The sequence below is a fragment of the Plectropomus leopardus genome, chromosome 3 (genome assembly GCF_026936395.1).
Source record: "Plectropomus leopardus strain MGB_pleo_1.0 chromosome 3, ASM2693639v1, whole genome shotgun sequence".
Lineage (NCBI taxonomy): Eukaryota > Metazoa > Chordata > Actinopteri > Perciformes > Serranidae > Plectropomus > Plectropomus leopardus.
The window spans coordinates 32,380,313-32,400,525 of NC_142178.1; the positions used below are offsets into that span (position 1 = coordinate 32,380,313).

A 20,213-nucleotide genomic window follows, 5' to 3' on the forward strand; every position below is an offset into this window, starting at 1 on the left:
GTCGTAACATCATGCAGCACACACACACTCACAACGCAGTCTGTTGTACCAACCTTGAAGAGTTTCATCTGATTTTTGTGTTTTTTGTGTGTTTTTATGTTTACCATGAAGGTACTCCTGGATGATGGCATTATCAGTGTTGGCACGGTGGCATCTTCCCGCTACGTAGCTCCTATCAAGGCCAGAGTTGACAAATTGCTGAGACAGCTGACGCTTTTCAACCAAACTCTGGTAAAGAAAAAGATTGTGTGGAGTGATCTTTAATTTGTGTTATCTGCAAGATATTAAAGGGTATATCAACATGCTAAATGCAGATTTTGACTTTGAATTTATCCTCGAATGTTACACAGTAGCTCTCCCAAACCCCTTGAAAAAGAAATGTACCTTTCTTAATGTTTACTGAGTTCTATATTCTGGTTCAGGTAAGGAAAGACTAAACAGCATCACATCAAAGACTACTGCTTGTTTATTCTGCCTCCCCCATCTGTGTCTTTATTCTCCCTCTCCTCATTCACGTCCTCTCCAGGATGAGTGGCTCACGTGCCAAAGGAACTGGCTATACTTAGAGAGTATCTTCTTGGCCCCAGACATAAAGCGGCAGCTTCCTGCTGAGTCCAAGATGTTTCTTAAGGTCGACAAGTCCTGGAAACAGATCATGGCGAAGGTCTACAAGATGCCCAATGCCCTTAAAGCAGCCACGCAGCCTGGTATGTAGCCATAAAACTGTAAAAAAAAATAGACAAGCAGACAGAGATGCACAATCACACATGCACTTGATTTATCCTACACAGATCGTTTGGAGACTTTTCAGCAAAACAACACTCTTTTGGATGAAATACAGAAGTGTCTGGAAGACTACTTGGAGTCCAAGAGAGTCATCTTCCCCAGGTACACACACATTCTTGGTGTGTTACACATTACAACAACAGACTTTTACATCATAATTCATCTCCTTTTATCATCCTAAACTGTTTGTTTAAATTTAAAATGTTACTCTAAACTTTCCAGTGAGCGCAGAGGGATAAACATGTGATGTGGATGCTGATGTGTCGTGTTCGAACTCTCATAAATCTTATATGTTGTCTATCTGTTTCTTGCAGGTTCTGCTTCTTATCTAACGACGAGCTCCTGAAGATCTTGGCCCAGACAAGAAACCCGCAGGCGGTGCAGCCCCACCTCAGGAAATGCTTTGATGCCATTACACGGCTGGAGTTCGCTTTGCTGCCCAAACAATCTTCTGGTGTCAATACAGGAACTGCGCTGGATACTGGAGAACCGGAGGAGGTCTACAGCAAAGACATCCTCAGCATGGTGTCTCCTGAGGGAGAGAAGGTCAGTTTGAGTCACTTAAACACCTGCAATCATAATGGCACCCCTTTTTTTCTACTTGTTACTCTCTTGTTTAAAGGTACACTTTGCAGGATTGTTGGCTACTGTTTGTAAAAGAGCTGACCCCAGATTCATTCTTGGCATTATGTTTCGCCATATTTAGTTTTTTCTGTGCTGTGTCTCTTGGGTGCCCCCTGCTTACTGGTTGCTCCCTTTATAAAGCACCAACTTCACCTAGGCACTGTGGAGGTACACGCTCATAAACATCCCCAACACAGCAATCAAGGTCTCATAAGTAATAACTAAGAGGGATTTATTCTGTATGAATCTATATACATTGTTTTTTAGAAAAATCTTGCATAGTATACCTTGAAGTTCTTGCTGAGAATGAGAGCGTGAGTGAGTGAGAAAAAATACACTCTTATGCTAACTTCCTTACTGCATGAACTCTGAATGACATGACTTTTCTCACAGAGGATTCACAGTGAACCCTTAATAAGAAAAAAAAGAAAAGATAAAAGCATCTGCATTCCTACTGTAGCTGATCTTGTCCCTCTGTGTGTACGCATAGGTGCGTTTGACTAAAGGTCTGAAGGCACAGGGCAATGTGGAAGATTGGCTTTGCAAGGTGGAGGAGGCTATGTTCTCCTCACTGCGACGCCTCAGCAAGGCTGCCATCGCCGATTACCAAGTGAAGTCCAGAGAGGAATGGGTGGTGGCTGGACATCCATCGCAGGTACACACACACACACACACACACACACACACACACACACACACACACACACACACACACACACACACACACACACACACACACACACACACACACAGAGAGAGTCACAAAAACATTAAATGGTCCAGTGCAATCATATTTTTCAGTCACAGACCTTTTTGCTTTTTTTTCCTATAGCGCAATGGAACCTGCTTATAGTGATGACAGTTACAGTAATCAATGGTTTATATGGATACAAAAGTTTGAGGCAGACCATTGCAATGAAATGATTTTTAACTCTTTGAGACCTAAACAAACTGATTTGAATTCTTTTAACGTGGGGAGGATGCAAAAAGCAACTTAACGAGATATGGCCAAGAAATTTGAAAAAAAATATAGTAAAAATGTTACAAAATATACCTAAAATTAAGAAATATAATGCCTGGTCATGTAGGCTAATGCCTCTGTAAAGATACAGCTTTATATCCAGATTCAGAAAACTTTATTGTCTGTTGTGACAGAAAATCATCTTGGACGTGGCTCAACATGCAGTGCAAAACAAACTCGGTCAACAAACATACAGCATATGTTCCAAAAAACAGAATAAATACCTATTACAAATAATTTAGACAGAATAATAAGTACAACTGATGTGTGCAAAGTGGCATTGTTTTTATGTAGATGTATGGATCATTACCTTTTAAGATATTTATGGCAGTGGGAAAGAGCTATGCAGAGGGTGAGTGGGATTACTTACCGTATTTTTAGACAGTTTGACGTGCCACTTACTGGCTCAGGGAATGTTACAAGAAGTGATTCTGCACAGTTACACTGCGGTCAACTCAAATAAGCAAAGGAGTGTGTAGTTCAGCAAAGTCAGTAATAAACACCATGCATGTGATGTGTGACAACTGTGCTGTAGAGGTGTTGAAGATTCAACACCAAAAGGCGGGGATGCAAGGTGGTTGTCTGCTGTAGCAAGCACAAGTTAGCACACAGGCCCGCTTTTATAGCCTGGAAGTCCTGGGTGAGTTTAGGCCAACCAGTGACCCTTCCCTGTCAGCCCAGTGCCTGATGAGGTTGAACAGGACATCCTGCTAGACAGTGGGAGTGGCATCAAAAAATGTAAATGTATTACTACAATTGACAATCGCTTATAGTTATCAGGGGCGGCACGGTGGTCTGGTGGTTAGCACTGACGCCTCACAGCAAGAGGGTCCCCGGTTTGAATCCACATTAGGGCAAGGTTCGGACCTTGGGCAGGGGCTCTTCTGTGCGGAGTTTGCATGTTCTCCCCGTGTCTGCGTGGGTTCTCTCTGGGTTCTCCGGCTTCCTCCCACAGTCCAAAGACATGCATGTCAGGTTAGTTGGTGACATTGCAGGTGTGCACGTGAGTGTGACTGGTTGTCTGTCTATATGTGTCAACCTTTAATAATCTGGCAACCTGTCCAGGGTGTACTACATCTCTGGCCCAATGAAAGGGGGGATAGGCTGCAGCCCTCCCGCAACCCTTACGAGGACAAGCAGTTACGGATAAAGTTATCACACATAGTTACCAGAACCTTTTTTTCACTTGTACAGATACATTGTTTTCATAACCATGTCCAAGCACTTCAGTAATGATTGCCACTGTCTAAAGCTTTGATAAATTTTACAGTTAATTTCTATAATTTCAGGTGATGATTCATTGTATGTTTTTTATGCTGTAATTTAAATTTAGTTTGTGTGTGTGTCCACCAGGTGGTGCTGACGATCTCCCAGATGATGTGGTGCAGGGACATGGACGCCTGCCTAGAGGGGGACCACGACCACTTTGCTGCCCTGCAGGAATTTGAACTTACTAACTTTGATGTAAATTATACTAATTATTCTATTCTCCTTTACTCTTTCTTAACTGTCTGCTTAAATATTAGATTTGGCAAAACAAATCACTTGTGTCCCCAACTATTTTTATTCTGCCACTTTAATTTTATAACCCAGTGATGTTTGTGCATGTGTGTTTGCGTGTACTCCAGAGGCTGAATGCCCTTGCCGCATTGGTGCGAGGACAGCTGCCTACTTTACACCGTAACATCATCACTGCCCTCATCACCATCGACGTCCATGCCAGAGACATTGTCACCGATCTAGTTCGCCAGAAGGTACAATGGTGCAAACACACTTGGACACAATCGCAGCTTGTATCTATAGCCAATTTTTACACTGCCTGTTCAATGTGGTAGTATTGTACTATTATGCTCTTTGTTGTTCTATAATATAATGGGGGCGTCAGAGTTAGTTGTCTAGCCCTAAAGCTGGTGGCAGCCATAAAACATCATAAGAGTGACTGTCCTCTTCATACTGGAGATTTAAAAAGTAACTTTTAGCAGCTAGCAACTTGCACAAAAAAAAGATCGGCTGTAAATGTACGCAAACTGGGAAAATAATGTGGTCTGGGAGCTCCTTACCCTCAGAGGAGGGGACGAGAAGGCATATAGGACAGAGAAGGTAAATGATTATTACTGCCATGTTATGCCATTGTTATTGTTTATAAAGCACTGCTGACGCATATGTTATATATCACAGTGGAGGCTGACGCTGTTTTGTTAAACGTCATGCCTGTCACACCTCTTGTGTTTTTCAAGATGCTGGCATGCTTTCTGTAATCCCACTCTGGAGCGGCATGATGCTGCCATAATTTGGCTCTGTGTAAAAATGCAAAAGTGGTGTAAAGAAAGGACTTTGTTGCAGTCCTTTAGCGCGGTCTTTTTATAAATACAGCTTATTTCTGTCCTTTGTTTGGTATAATAGGTGATGGTATTGATTGTGGATTTTTAGGTGATCAGAAAATGTTTGTAAAAACTCATTACCTTACAATAACTTCAGCCCTGTTTTTCAGGTGGACACCAGGTCTAACTTTGAATGGCAGAGACAGCTGCGCTACTACTGGGACATGGACCTGGACACCTGTGTGGCCAAAATGGCTCTGTCCACGTACATTTATGGCTATGAATACCTGGGAGCCTGTCCTAGACTGGTCATCACACCACTCACGGTAACACAATCATACAGTACTGAGACACGCATGACAAAGGCATGATTTATCCTGTCCCAGTGCTAATTTAACTCTTGTTTAACATTGAAACCTTTTTTATGTGTTATGTTGAAAGCAACTGCGGTGGGTTAAAACTAGAAACACGTGTTTCTGAAAGTTGCTTATGAAATTTGCAGAGAAGATGGGTTGCATTTTAATGCTAAGATCTTTTAAATTAGAGGTTGATAACTGATTTAAGTTTATTTATATTTTTAAATAATTATTTTTTTTTATATTTAATCAGTGTCACTCTGCATAGACAACAGTTAACATTAATACCATATTACACTTTAAATGTGATCAAAAATTAACATCTAGTATGTGTATTAATACAAAAGTTTCTTATCATTGACCAAACATTGAATATTGCTTGTCATGTTTATGCATTTATGACGTCAAGTTGGCAACTCGTGTTATAAGATAACATTATCGATGTCAGTGTACTCGCCTGGCATGCTTTATAGTAAATGTTTTCTTGCTTACTACAGCTAATAGATGCATGTACTAAAATGTGCAATTACTAAAATTAAATGATAGCTATCAGGAACCAAATAACCACTTCACTCAGGTTGTTTGTAAACCCACAGACCTGTATAGAAAAGACACCAAAATCTAAGCCATAAGCTTCCAAACTGCTACAGGGAGTTAACAGTGTAGCCTACAAAATGTATGTCCTGCAGTAGCTAGGAATGTTATTGATGCTGGTCTTTATCTCTAACCCTGCTCAGGACCGCTGCTACTTGTGTCTGATGGGGGCTCTCCAATTAGATCTGGGGGGAGCTCCAGCTGGGCCGGCAGGGACCGGCAAAACGGAGACCACCAAGGACTTGGCTAAAGCCCTGGCCATCCAGTGTGTGGTCTTCAACTGCTCTGATGGACTCGACTACAAGGTTAGCTGTGACAAACTGTATTAATCTATAACCCTCATCTTGGGCTGAGCCGTGATCAGGAGATGGATGAGGAGAGCAGCGAGATGTTGTTGATGGCTGCTGCTGTCTGAGCGGCACACAGGTGGGCACAGTCAGTGAGGTGGGTAGTGACCTGGTCGCAAGGAGAGGGTGGCATGGGCTTGCGTCTCCTTGGGAGCAGGATGGAGGATAGACTCGACTCCAGTGAAGAGACACCATGAAACCCTCATTCGGTAGCACCCTTCACTCAGGTGAATGGGTCATAGCAGGCCACTGGAGCTTTGAGTTTCCCAGGCTCGACTGCCGCTTCAGCGAAAAAAGGCTGAAACAGGGAAAAATGTTGCCATGCAGGGGACACCTAGTCTACTGCTCTGGGTGGTAATGGTCACCACATATGGTGCTTCTTCAATCTTTAGATATCACTGCAGCAAACGCTGAAGAAAAATAGGGAGCAGAACCTGGGCCAGGCAGGCTTCTTATACTGCAGTTGAACCTGAGTGAGGCCCAAAGGCTTCAAAAGAAAATCTTCACACCTGCGCATGCTCGCGGGATAAACTCAATAGCAACAGCTCTTAGAGGGCAGAGCCTACACAAAGAAGAAGCGAGCCAAAAACAGTTGCAGAATCAGCAGAATTAGCTTTGGGAGGTTCTCTCACTCTGACTGTACCTTCTCTGTGATACCATTAGATGGCACTATTGCAAAAGCAGTCAAGTGCCAGTGCCAGTTAAAGTACAGATGCACTGTGAAGAGCCTTTAATTGTTGTGTGATCTAAAACATTGCTTTAAGCCATATTTGGTCCTTTCCTGTATGTTTTTCAAGCAATTAGTCTGTAATGTCTATCTGTCCTGTCAGTAGCTGTTGAAGAATGATATGACAATTGCATATTACAGTGATAATAGGTATTATACTATGTCTGGCTAATAGACATGCGTTTATCACGTTAACAATCATATAAAAATCACATGCTGTGATCCAAAGAGATTTAAAAAAAAGATTGCGATTCAGAAAGCCTGTCACTAATCTGCAACAACTCAGGGATATGTATAGGGTTTATTTGTTTGTGATTGAAGTCTTTGAGCTTTAGAATTACAATTTAATGCTGAGTAGGTGTTTACTTAGATGAGCATACTTGTTTTGAGGTCTCTGATGACAGAACAGGAAAGGTTGCTCCATGTTGCCACAGCGGAGTGGAGAAAGCTTTTATCAAGGCCTTTTCCTGTTGGCCATGGGGGAGTGATGAGGCATTGGTTGGTATGGGTTGGTGATAACCTCCGTGCGGTTTTCCTTGTGACTTGAGCTTAGGGTAGCAATGCATTCAGGTCTGCTCGACAGTTGGGAGTATGCCTCTGCAGTAACTGTCCTGCGAAGGCTCAGCTTGGCGATGACCTAATCCTTTAGGGCATACTCCTCATCCACACCAGTGATCTTTACTGCCTTATTCTGGATAGCGGTCTAAGAGTTGTTTGTGAGGCATTCATCCAGGCAAGGCAGGAGTGCCCTTAATCAGGGTTTTGTAGACGATGGTTTTGCTTCCAGGATCAAACTTGTAAGCCAGTATCCACAGGCCTCATCAAAAAAAATAAATAAAAAAATAAAAAACATAGGATTGTTACCTGCTACCAATTTCACCTTAAGAGATGGATCTTTTGATTTCAGATCTTTAATCTAAGTTATCAATCAAATCAAATCTTTATTTGTATGGCACTTTTCATACAAAGAGTAACACAAAGTGCCTCACAGAGATTAAAAACAATAACAGAAATGAAAAACATTAATGAAAATCAAGAAAAATACAGACAGCCTGACCCTCCCACCCCCCACCTAGACGTGCAACAACACACACACACAATCATGTAGATATTCCCACACATATTACTTAAAGGCACCCGAACATCCACCCTTACCACCACACACACGCACACATACACCAACACACCAATTGTTACTAAAGAGACATGGCTAGGCACTGAGACCTGAGGCGAGGGAGAAGCTACCTTTGGGGCCAACCTCACTGAGAGAGGTCACGGTCCAGCACCCGAGCCGCCACAGAGACCAGCCCAACCCGGGCGGACAGGAGTGCCCGCACCAAGATGCCGAGCCCTCTAGCCACCCGGGCCGAAACAGTCCACGGTACAGCACCCCCAATGGTGGACCAGAGACCACTCCCAGTCCGGTAGGCCCCGATGAGGAAACACTGGAGCTAAAAACTAACACAATAAAATAAGGTAAAGAACATAAAACCTAAGAACGTAAGGGACTGAAACAGAAAAATAAGACAAAGAATACAAGTGCACAGTAAAATAGATTAAAGGTTATAACCGCTAATAATTAGATAGATAAATAAATGGGAGACTAAAACAGTGGGATAAGATAAAATAAAAAAGGAGAATAAATAAATAAATAGTTAGTTAGTTAGTTAAAAGCCTGATTGAAAAGATGGGTCTTGAGCCTCTTTTAAAAAACCTCAACACTGTCTGTGATCCTGAGGTTCTCCGAGGAGGCTGTTCACAGGCAGGGGCCATAGTAACTGAAAGCCGCCTCCCATTTCTTTTAGAGCTAACTTGTGGTATGGTTAAAAGGCCATGATGCCGGAGGACCTCAGGGTCCATGAGGTTGATAAGGTAAAAGCAGCTCAGTTAGAGTGAAAGGCCCAAGACCTTTGAGACACTTAAAACAAGTAAAAAGAACCTTAAAATCAATCCTGAAAGACCGGAGCCAATGAAGCGATTTTAAAACCGGTGTAATATGCTCCCGCCCTCTGGTCCTCGTCAGCACTCGTGTGGCCGAGTTCTGCAATAGTTGTAAATTGGAAATGCTCTTTTTGGGAAGACCAGAGAGCAGGGCATTACAATAATCTAGACGACAAGAGATAAGAGCATGCATCAGTACCTCCGTGCTGGCCTGAGAGAAAGCAGGCTGGACTCTGGCTATGTTCTTTAGATGATAAAAACCAATTTTTGTTGTGTTTTTGATGTGTGGGATAAAAAGTAAGCTCAGAGTCAAAATCACACCAGATTTATTACAGATTGTGATGTTCTAAAAGCCTGTAACTTTGGTAAAAGCTCTCTTTCTGGCCTTCAGGACCGATGACTAAAACCTCTGTTTTGTCCTGGTTGAGCCTGTAGGAAATTTGCTGCCATCCATGAATTTATGTCTGAAATGCAGTTAAAAAGGGCATCAATAGGCCCTGTGTCATCAGAGACACAGCGATGTACAGTTGAGTATAAATCAGCATAACTATGAAAGCTGATGCCGGACTCCTGATGGCGTCCCCAAGGGAAGCATGTACAGATTAAAGAGTTGGGCCTAAAATTGACCCTTGGGGAACCCCACACTTTATCTCATGGATTCTGAGGAACATGTATTCATACTTACAAAGAAGTGTCGATCTGTGAGGTAGGAGTGAAACCAGTTCAGAACAATTGTACCAGAGAGGCCGACCAGGTTCCTCAGTCTATTAATAAAATGTGATGGTCTACTGTATCGAAAGGCGGCGGTTAGATCCAGTAGTACCAAGACAGTGATTTTATGGTTATCTAAGTTGAGCCTGATGTCATTTAAAATCTTTACAAGGGCTCTCGGTACTGTGATTCATCCTAAAACCAGACTGACACCTCTCTAAAATGTTATTTGTGGTTAAAAGTCATTTACTTGGTTAAACACAAGTTTTTCCAAGATTTTACTTAAGAATGGTAAAGTTCGATACAGGTCGATAATTATTAAAAATGTTGGGATCTAAATTGCTCTTCTTCAGAAGGGGTTTCACCACCGCCGTTTTAAAGGAGGTGGGGAAGACACCATCTGAAGAGAGCAATTCTCACCATGTATATCAATTGTTCCTCAAAGAATGCATGAAACGTTTTAAAAAATGGAGTGGGAATTGGGTCTAAGAGGCAGGTTGTGGCTTTACTTGGGAGAAAAGCTCCACCAAGTGTCCTCAAGATCTACCAGGGAAAAACTCTCCAGTGCTTCCTCCGGTAAAATCAATGATCCGGGTGAGTAGACACTTAAAATCTGATGCGGTAAAAGACTCGATCTGATGTCATTGATTTTACTTCTGGAAGTGGTCTGCAAAATCCTCACAAAGGGCATCACTTGGTATCTTGGAGGGTCTATTAAAATTTTGCGTTTGTTAAAGGTCGATTGTGGAGAAGAGGAATTTTGGGTTGGTTTTATGGTTGATTAATTTTTGAAAGTAGAAATTCTTGCCTGTTTGACAGTGTTATTGTAGGTTTTGAGGTGTTCACGGAATATTTCGTAGTGAACTGTTAACTTTGACTTTCGCCATCTCCTCTCAGCACTCCTGCAGTTTCTCTTCAGCTTTTTGATGTTCATATTTCTCCAGGGCGGTGTAGGTTTTGTTTTAACAGTCTTCAATTGACGTGGGGCCACTGTGTCCAGTGTTGTCTTTAATTTATTGTTAAAACTGTCAACAATGAAATCACATGGTGCTGGTAAAATATCTGCTGGAGTGCTCTGTAAAATCCGGATAAACTTTGCAGCCACTTCAGATGTTAGGTAGCGTTTCCTCACTGATCTCACCGGGCCTCCGTTGATTAAAACTGGTGACTGTAAAACACACAAAAGTGGTCAGACACATGAGATCCACAACAGATGGCCCACCAATGGACAGGCCAAGTTATGACCAGGTCAGGGTGCGCCTGCTGTGAGTTGGCTGTGTGACATGCTGTCTAAAATCTAGGCAGTGTAAAAGGTTTAAAAATTCTCTGGACACTGTGTCTGAGGAATTGTCCATGTGCAAGTTAAAATCACCAGTTATTAAAATTCTATTGTATTTACTATAGATAATTGATAAAAGTTCGGAAAATTCATTGATAAAAGATGATGAGTACCTGGGTGGTCTGTAGACGGTTAAGCAAAGAATGGGGGGGTTGCTAAAAACAAAGGCATGATACTCAAATGATACGAAGTTGTTAAAAAATACTTCATTTGAGCACATGGTAATCTTTGTAAGTTATGCACCATTTGTTTACAATGAGTTTACATCAGTTAGTTTCCATTTATTATTATCACTTGTAAAAGAAGCACAATGCTAACCTTCAGCTATATATAAGAATATATATGTATTTTGTTTACCCAAAAACTTTAGATTTGGCCATTAATCTTAAGGCATACTGTACATTTGACTTTAATGTAAAACAGCATCACTGAGGCTGGAGCTGAAAGCACATACTGTCAAGACAGCAGGAAAGCCATTCTCACTGTGTCTGCTGCAGTTAGTTATTGGTAGCAGACACCGGTGTATTAGAGCTGGACAGGGCTTCAATTTGGCACGGCTAGAATCACAACAGTCTGTGGTTTCATACTTTGTTGAGCTTTGCTCCACCGTGGGTTAGCAACATTTAACTGTAACATTTAATTCATGACTGTCCATGAGATATTTACAACTTTAAATTGTTGTTATGTATCATCCATGAAAGTGTTGCACATTACACAGAGTTACACAAGTTTAATGAAGTTTACTCTTGTTTTCAAAGGGGCCCTATTATGCTCATTTTGCAGGATCATATTCATATTTTTGCGATCTACTAGAACAGGTTTACATGCCATAATGTTAAAAAAACAGCGTTTGTGTCATACTGCCCTTTGCTGAGGCACCTCTGTCTGAAACAATCTGTCTGAGCTTCTGTCCCGACACCAGCCTAGTCTGCTCTGATTGGTCAGCTGGCTCTCTGCACATTCAAAGCCCTTTCTGTTCTATTTGTTACAGTGTTATGTCACATTGTTACAGAAGTAAACACCAAAACTTAAACAAGCTTTTTCAGGCAGCTTAGGAGCAGTGTCTTTTGAGGGAGACAGAGCTCCACTTCGCTTGGACTTTGGGCTATATGACTTCAACATGTTTTACAAGCACAAAAATGCTACACAAAACAATGAAGAAAAGGGAAAACCCCAAAAGCATAATAGGGCCCCTTTAAGCAGTCACACTTCTCTCTTTCAGATGATGGGGCGCTTCTTCAGTGGGCTTGCTCAGTCGGGTGCTTGGTGTTGTTTTGACGAATTTAACCGAATCGACATTGAAGTATTGTCTGTCATCGCTCAGCAACTTATAACCATACGAAACGCTAAAGCTGCTAAGGTACACACACACACACACACACACACACACACACACACACACACACACACACACACCACTTTTGGATTGTTCAAAAGGCACTTACTATGTAAGGAATCCTATAGATAATTAATTCCATGCACAGCGGTTTGGCCTATGTTAAGTGCCACAAGTTCACCTGCGTATCAGTCAGTAATTTACTGCAGCATTACTGTATACTGTTGATGCCATTAGGTCGGTAGCCAGAGCAGATTACATAAATTAGAAATTAATTAGATCCATAAATCACTGCGACACACAAAGTTTACTTGTTCTTGTAGATGTTTAGGACATCACGCTTGCATGAAACAAGGGCCACTCACTCAACTCTGTGTTATGCAGCTGTCGAGGTTTCGATTTGAGGGCCGGGAGATCAAGCTGGTGATGACTTGCGCTGCATTCATCACCATGAACCCCGGCTATGCTGGAAGAACAGAGCTACCTGACAACCTTAAAGCTCTCTTCAGACCCATCGCCATGATGGTGCCAAACTACGCACTCATTGCCGAGGTAACAGCCTCTCTCATTATGCATATATATGCTTGCTTATTTTACCTACTATTATTTTATCATTCCTTTGTGTCTCTCCCTTCCTTTCAGGTAATTCTGTACTCTGAGGGATTCGAGTCCAGTAAGACCCTAGCGAGGAAAATGACACAGATGTACAAGCTGTGCTCTGAGCAGCTGTCCCAGCAGGACCATTACGACTTTGGCATGAGAGCCGTCAAGTCCGTCCTGGTTATGGCGGGGTCAGAGCACCACACTCACGCATACACTGAGACACGTGTGCATTCAGTTCTAGAGACAAACAAACATTCACCTTTTCAGGCATGTCCCAGAAGGACCATCCTGACTTTGACAGTCACCCAGAAACACATGCACTCAAGCGTATTTAGCATCAATGTTCATAATGTGCAGTGAGATTATTATGGTTAAACTGTCATGTTGATTAACAGCACATGGTTGTTATATTTAAGTGCAGTGATACTCAACTTGCGGCCTGTGGGCCAGATAATGTGCCAGATGATGGCCCACAGAACATTTCCTAATTCACAATGGAAATAAACTGATTAATGCTGAGAAATTTTTGTACTTTTAAAGTAAATAAGGTGCCAGGGTAAATATAAAAAATAGAAACAGAACTTATTTAAATTAAAAAAAAAAAAAACTAAATTAATTTTTAAAAAAAGTCCCACGGGAGAATCACCAGGCGATCACCAACTTGAAGAGAAGAAGATTAGATAGACAAAGGAAAGATTTGGAGACCGTAAAATGGTTGCTCCTGTTCTGCATGGGCACATGAATAGATCTTCAAGGGAAGCTTGAATACACAGATTGATTTGCAGCCATTAATCTGAATTTAAAAAAAAATTAAGCTCTGATAAAGACAGAGTAGGATCAAAATGTTTGCACAATTAAGGGCTGCGAATCACTCGGTGTGCTCCAGTTCCCTTGGAGATTTTCTGTCCTAGAACTTAGAAGCATCTGAATAAGCTGCACACTGGTTGATGGCCAAAGAATCCCATTCCAACTAGATTTGAACGAATGATCTCGGCCGTAAATAGTGAGAGTCATGCTTTCGCCGGTTGGTTATTAGCTGAAGCTCAGGGAACAGTAATTGGTTTGTGATTCATTGTCTGTCTTTGCCTACGTATTACTCCTGTGAGTCGGCTTGTTCCACGCTAAGCACACATTCATTATCTCCTACTCTAATGTCTCTACTTTGTTTTTCTACAATCGAGTGCAGCGGACTTGTTATGAATATCAGGTTATGCAAAATTGAATTATCAACTCACTTTGGCTGCTTATTATCCTTATTACATCTATTTTTATAATGAGTCTATTTTCCACGAATGAAGTTGCCCATTTTAACAATAGTTCTCCCATTAATATACATTTTATTTCAATGAATGCACCAACTTCTTTGGAGATGTCTTTCTTGTCACTATTGCAGCAATTTTGTCAGTTGAAAAGTGTCATTGGATTCTGTTTTTCAACAGATTTTCTGTTATGTTACAGCATTTTTTATTGTACTAAATAGTTAATCTAAAAGATGGTGGTGAACAACATGTAAAATGAAAACTGAGGCTTATTCTAGAATATGACCATGATAAAGTAACAAATGAATTAACAGACTTGTGACATCCAGGGGGGAAAAAAGCAGACCGCTTGGCTGCCACATGTGAAGGACTACCACCAAAGAATGTAGCTTGTTATATTGCAGATTTGTAGATTGTCAACGGCATTTCACAAATGCCCCTCTTTGAAGAAAATGCTTGATGTACACAGTATCCAGGTTTATACAAAAAACATGTGATTTGATGTAATGGTGTGTGTTTTTCTCAGGTCTCTAAAGAGAGAAAATCCCCACCTCAGTGAGGATGTGGTTCTTATCAGAGCCCTGAGGGACTCCAACCTGCCGAAGTTCCTCACTGATGATGCTGTGCTGTTTGGGTAAGCCTATCACATTTCTGTAGGGAAGCACATCTTAATCCCGGTGCTCTTAATGCACACATACTGAAAGGTATTCCACTACAGATGACTGAATACATGCCCTTAAATGTAATTTTTAACATATTTCATTAGATTACTCACACTATGTAATGTATTGTAAATACTTTAAAAGTACTATCTCTCTACATTTGTACTTTTTAAACAAAAAAAAAGCATATTTCATAATGTAATATATACTGGAAATGACATTTAGTATCTCCAACAGCAAGCAGGTTATTCTTAGCAATGGTCATTTACCAGAAATGTTTTGCTCTCCTGTGAGCTCTCTCCTGCCAGCTGCCGCTTTATTAAGGTTTTCCTCGTTAAATGAGATGTTGTGTAGATAATTCCCCATTTCAGCCTCACAAATCAGCTGTTCTTCTTCCATTGCAGCTCTTTAAAACCAGGCGACAGGAATAAATAGAAACAAGTTGTACAATAAAAGTTCAGCTCAGAGCAATAGTACGTGTTGCGCTGTGCAGTGCTGCATTACTCGCAGCCAGTCAAACAGAAAACGCCACAGTCAAACAGACGCTCGCTCGCATTGCATTCAGTTAGGACAAAATGTTAGTCCTTTCAGGTAATCTGTTGTTAAAGACAGTAACTCCATTCATAACACCATACGTTTAAACTAACTCTGACAGACTACAGTTACTCGTACTTGTATATTAAATATCTAACACTGTTACTTGTATTCCATTACTCCCCATCCTTGATGTTAGTATATTAAATCAGACCACCTACACAAGTAAGATATGTTAAAATGAGATGTATTTACACATGAAAACAACTATTTCCTATTGTGTGTGTGTGTGCGTGTGCGTGTGCTGTATGTGTGTATGAACAATGCTACCCTCTGCCCAGTGGTATCCTATCTGACCTCTTCCCCGGTGTGTGTATTCCCGAGCATGACTATGGTGTGCTACACTCCACCATCCTGGACTCTCTGGTTAAGCGAAACCTACAGCCACTGGCCAGCATGACCAAGAAGGTACATCAGATATGCTTATAAATATTTTACTCCTGTAAACCACTTTGCATGTAATAGATAGATAGATTTGAAAGATGAGGCTGTTGTTATGTTGTTAAGTTTTTTACGATCAGCAAATCCCTTGAATAGACAAAACCATGAGGTAGTTAGGCTTGATGTGTTCGGGCATACACCAAATTCATTACTTGCCCACTGCTCCTCCTGTCATTTTGTTCTTTTAGAAATAAATACTTTGTCGGAGGAGGGATGCTGCAGTTGTGAACTGAAAGGGCCTGCTCTGTATGCTCTGTTTGCATTGTATGCATTGTATACATTTAGTTTGTTTTGTTTAAAACAGGCCCATCCTCATCCCTCTCTTTTCCTGTTCTTTTTGTACAACCAGGTGATCCAGCTCTACGAGACCATGATAGTGCGTCATGGTGTCATGCTGGTTGGGCCTACTGGTGGAGGTAAGACAACTGTCTACAGCATCCTGGCAGACACGCTGGAGACCCTTCATCGCGCAGGGCACACGGCCAACAACCCCTTCTATCAACGTGTCAAGACCTATGTTCTCAACCCAAAATCTGTCACAATGGGAGAGCTCTATGGAGAGGTAGTGCAGATAAGAGAATAAATGACACGACAGCTTCTTTACTTCTCTCTCAGTATTCATTCATTACTTTCCTCCACCCCTCAGGTTAACACATTAACACTTGAATGGCGTGACGGACTGATGGCGCTGAGCGTCCGTGATGCAGTCAATGACACCACTGAGGACCACAAGTGGGTGATCTGTGATGGGCCAGTTGATGCTCTGTGGATTGAGAACATGAACACGGTGCTGGATGACAACAAGATGCTCTGTCTGGCAAACAGCGAGCGAATCAAACTCACTCCATCCATACACATGGTGTTTGAGGTTAGACAAAGTTAAATGTTTTGTCTGGTCAATAAGCAGGTTTCAGACTTATGATTTCAGTGTTAAATATTGGTCCAGGGGTAAACAGCTAAAGCTTGAGTTTGATGCTCTTTGTTTTAGTGTACTTGATTCTACACATGATCTTCGATCAGATTTTTTTAATCTCCCTCTTCAACCTTTTTTAGGTCCAGGACCTGGCTGTAGCATCTCCAGCCACAGTCAGTCGCTGTGGGATGGTATATATTGACCCAGATGAGCTCAAGTGGATGCCCTACGTCCAGACATGGATCAGTGGTCTAGGAGACAAGGTTGTACATGATGTATCCCTATCATTCACGTGAAATGCCTTTGAAAATGTCTGAAAACACGGTCATTGTAATAGAGGGTTCGTGCTTGAAGGTTGGCTCATAACCACTTCTACAGCCTCCTGCAGACTGAGATTTTAGCAGTCCTTTAAGTTTAGTGCAGCTACACTCTGTGACATAGATCTTAATAAACTAGCGTACGACATCAAGTTTGATGTATGCAGACTATACGATGACATCAAGTCCTGAATCGCAGACTACGACCTAAGTCCATCGATGTTAGTAATCAAGAACAAAACGCTGTCGGCCTGCATCATCCATCTCCACCAATGTTGCAGTGAGAGCAAAATGTAAACAAATGGAGCTCTCGCTGTATCGGCATTAATGTGTGTCAAAAATGTCTGAAGAAGAGGCACAGGAGGAGAATGTGGACGTGATTATGGCTGGGGAAAAGAGGCCAACTTGGCATGCCAGTTTTGCAGTGAGAGCTTTAAGTATTCATTAGCGTCTACTAGCACTCTAGCAGTGTCGCACTGATCAGTGCATCATTTAGTGCTGCATTCCTATTGATTGGTTAGTAGACGTAGGTCCTAACAGCAGTCAGTGAGCCCAAATTTTCTGTCAGAATTTTATCCCTGGCTGTCTTTGATCACAAGACCGAGACAACGGCCACCCTTGAACTTCTCTCACTCTGTAATTTAGGACCACTGTTTTAGAGCCACAACCAAAGATACCATGTTTCTGTCACTATGGTTATCTTTCATCTGAGACAGCCCAAAATCGCACAATGTATACCGGGCTTAAAGCATTTTTAAGCCCAGTTTAGACCAAAGATTCCAAAACAAAACTGTTTTAGAAAGATGCAGTGAAAGGTTACAGCGATGTGATCTGGCCCATCTCAGTTCAACTCAAACTGGCTAATGTTGTTACCTGCAACTCAGCTAGGCAAGTCGCCAGCGGCTGGTTTGAGAATGTAAGGCACGTCACCTGTTTTTAACAGCCAATCAGCTTATTGCGGAGACTGCTGGCCAAGTCCAAAGTCAGCAGACAGCGTGTTCGCTCGCTGTGACTTTCTCCGACAGCAGCCCTCCATACCTGCTGAGCCCGAGTAAGTCTCATTTGCATTCCTGCAGCTCTTGACACACATGTCTATCTCCGTCCTCCTCGTGTGTGACTGTGTGTTCCTCACTGTTGATGCACTGGTACATGAATGGTAATGTGCCTTTTCAAGCTTTACAAGCAGAAGAACTTAAGCATCAGCATAAATACTGATGACAGCACATCACATTAAAGTTTACAGCTTGCAACGTTAGCCCTGAGCCTTTTAGGGCGCCTTAATACCACAGTGAGAGTGGGTCATCTCACCCTCATCTCAACTTTTAACTCTTTCTCATAACATATCTCTCTCTGTCTTAATGTCTAATTGACTCAGGCTAGTCCATATGTTGACCGTGAAAATATGCCATGTGTTTGTTGCCTTTGTTTTGTTTGTGCACTTTCCGTTTTCTCTCCACATTTATCTATTTCATCCTCACTCAAGGACTCAAGGAATTCAAGCAGAATTTTTCCGAGGTGGATGAGACTTTCTTTCCATAGTTTGATTTTTGCAGTGCTTTGTCTTGGATAACTTTGATTACAGTTTCAGCAAATTTGTGGAGTTGTTAGAGTTTATTCAAGTTTTAATTTGTTTTGTATTGATTTCAACTTAGCATTTTTAACTGAGGGAGTCTGTCTCTCTGTGTCTCTTGGGGACAGGGGAAGCATTGACCATACTTACATACAAATTTTTCGTCTTATCCGTCGAACAATCTCCTTCAGATTATTAGCTTGTATACAGTACCTTTTCGAGGAATAGTTCAATATTTTGGAAAATAAGCTTATCCCTTTTCTTACTCAGAGTTCAGTGAGAAGATTTGATACCACTCTCATGTCTGAAAGTGGTGTCGATCTTGTCATCGAACTCTTGGAAAGAAAGTGAATAAATGTTTCCCCCAAATGCTGAACTACACAACTCTAGATATGTCGAACTAGCTACATTGCCTTAGTGATTATGTAATATAGACATCTTGTAACATGACTGCATAACCGTTCCCCTTCTCAGCCTCTCTGTGAATTTACTCGATGTTGTGTCTCTAGCTCCCAGACGCTGTGCGGACATACCTGTTGGAGCTGTTTGAGCAGTACGTGGAGAAGGGTCTCCAGTACGTGTTGAAGCATTGTACCCAGGCGATCCGACAGGTGGACATCAGTAAAGTCACCACTCTGTGTTCCCTGCTCGAGGCACTGCTGCTGGGCCATGGAGGGCCAGACCTTAAAATGGTACATTAAACACAAGATTTAACTGCCACTGTAGTTTATTTTGGTCTGTGGTGTCTCACAGTAGCCAGTCTGTTAGTCTGTTAGAGCAAACAAGTATATTTTTGCACAATAATTCAGTACTGTAAATCAAAAGATTCAGTGTTGTCGTGGTCAGATGTCAAAGGCAGCACCTCTGGTAAAACCACACATGGCACAGTAAGGGTTGGTTATGTGTATATCTAAGTTCAACCACGCCATTACTTTCTAAACAAGCCTTTTTTATGTTTGTCTCTGTGTTTGTTTGTGTTAGGATTCCAAGCATCTCAACAGTATATTATGTCAGACCTTCATATTTTGCTACCTGTGGGCAGTAGGCGGAAACCTGACGAGTTCTCACTGGGATGCTTTTGACACCTTCGTCAGGGAGCAGTTTGAAGACAACAGCAATGCCAAGGTACCCACACACACACCTGCAGATACATACAGAAATCAGGATGTCTTCAGGTCCAGGGACCCAAAAATTTCATACATAAATTATGACAATATTTCACACAAATGTCTAATAGGATAAAGTAATGAAGTTTAGATATTTTATATCCAAAGTCAAAGGTCAACTTCACTGTGGCATCATAATGTTCTGCAAAAGCACATTTCTTGGCCATAATTGACACTAATCCTTCAAACTGTGTTGATTTTAAAGATTTTATGCCGATAAAGATGTGTGTGGAACATCAGATTCCCCAAAAAATACATTTTATACCTTGTATTAAATCCCCTCAAAGTTTTCTCTACATATGAGTCTGGATAGACATGGATGTAAACTGCAACCTGAGTTGTAGGTGGGGGTATATAACTGCAAAGCGGTATTCTTTTTTTTTTCCTCTTTTTTTTATCACCGATCTGTATTACAGAGTCAAATCCATTTACCGAAGTGTTGCTGGTATTAGCATGAAATATGTGAAAAGGCCTGAAGGTTTTCTCACATTATATCACATCAAAGTACTCTTGGCACTGGATATATCTAGCTGGAGCATAGCTAGTCTGAAAAAGGATTACTTTCCATGATATCAGTCACTCATG

General features: G+C 41.6%; 1 protein-coding gene across 2 annotated transcripts in view; it reads left to right on the forward strand.

Annotated features, from left to right (window-relative positions):
- dnah6 (dynein, axonemal, heavy chain 6) overlaps positions 1-20,213 on the forward strand; it is an 80,549-nt gene that overhangs the window by 23,352 nt on the left and 36,984 nt on the right. For both annotated transcript variants that reach the window (XM_088073455.1, XM_088073463.1), the window contains exons 23-41: positions 112-231; positions 527-707; positions 792-888; positions 1,101-1,332; positions 1,901-2,065; positions 3,785-3,895; positions 4,060-4,185; positions 4,923-5,078; positions 5,846-6,007; positions 11,990-12,127; positions 12,488-12,655; positions 12,746-12,894; positions 14,492-14,599; positions 15,503-15,629; positions 16,012-16,224; positions 16,309-16,530; positions 16,716-16,838; positions 18,972-19,154; positions 19,444-19,587. In XM_088073455.1, coding sequence (XP_087929581.1) covers positions 112-231; positions 527-707; positions 792-888; positions 1,101-1,332; positions 1,901-2,065; positions 3,785-3,895; positions 4,060-4,185; positions 4,923-5,078; positions 5,846-6,007; positions 11,990-12,127; positions 12,488-12,655; positions 12,746-12,894; positions 14,492-14,599; positions 15,503-15,629; positions 16,012-16,224; positions 16,309-16,530; positions 16,716-16,838; positions 18,972-19,154; positions 19,444-19,587 — 2,925 coding nt within the window. The remainder of the gene's footprint in view (positions 1-111; positions 232-526; positions 708-791; positions 889-1,100; positions 1,333-1,900; positions 2,066-3,784; positions 3,896-4,059; positions 4,186-4,922; positions 5,079-5,845; positions 6,008-11,989; positions 12,128-12,487; positions 12,656-12,745; positions 12,895-14,491; positions 14,600-15,502; positions 15,630-16,011; positions 16,225-16,308; positions 16,531-16,715; positions 16,839-18,971; positions 19,155-19,443; positions 19,588-20,213) is intronic.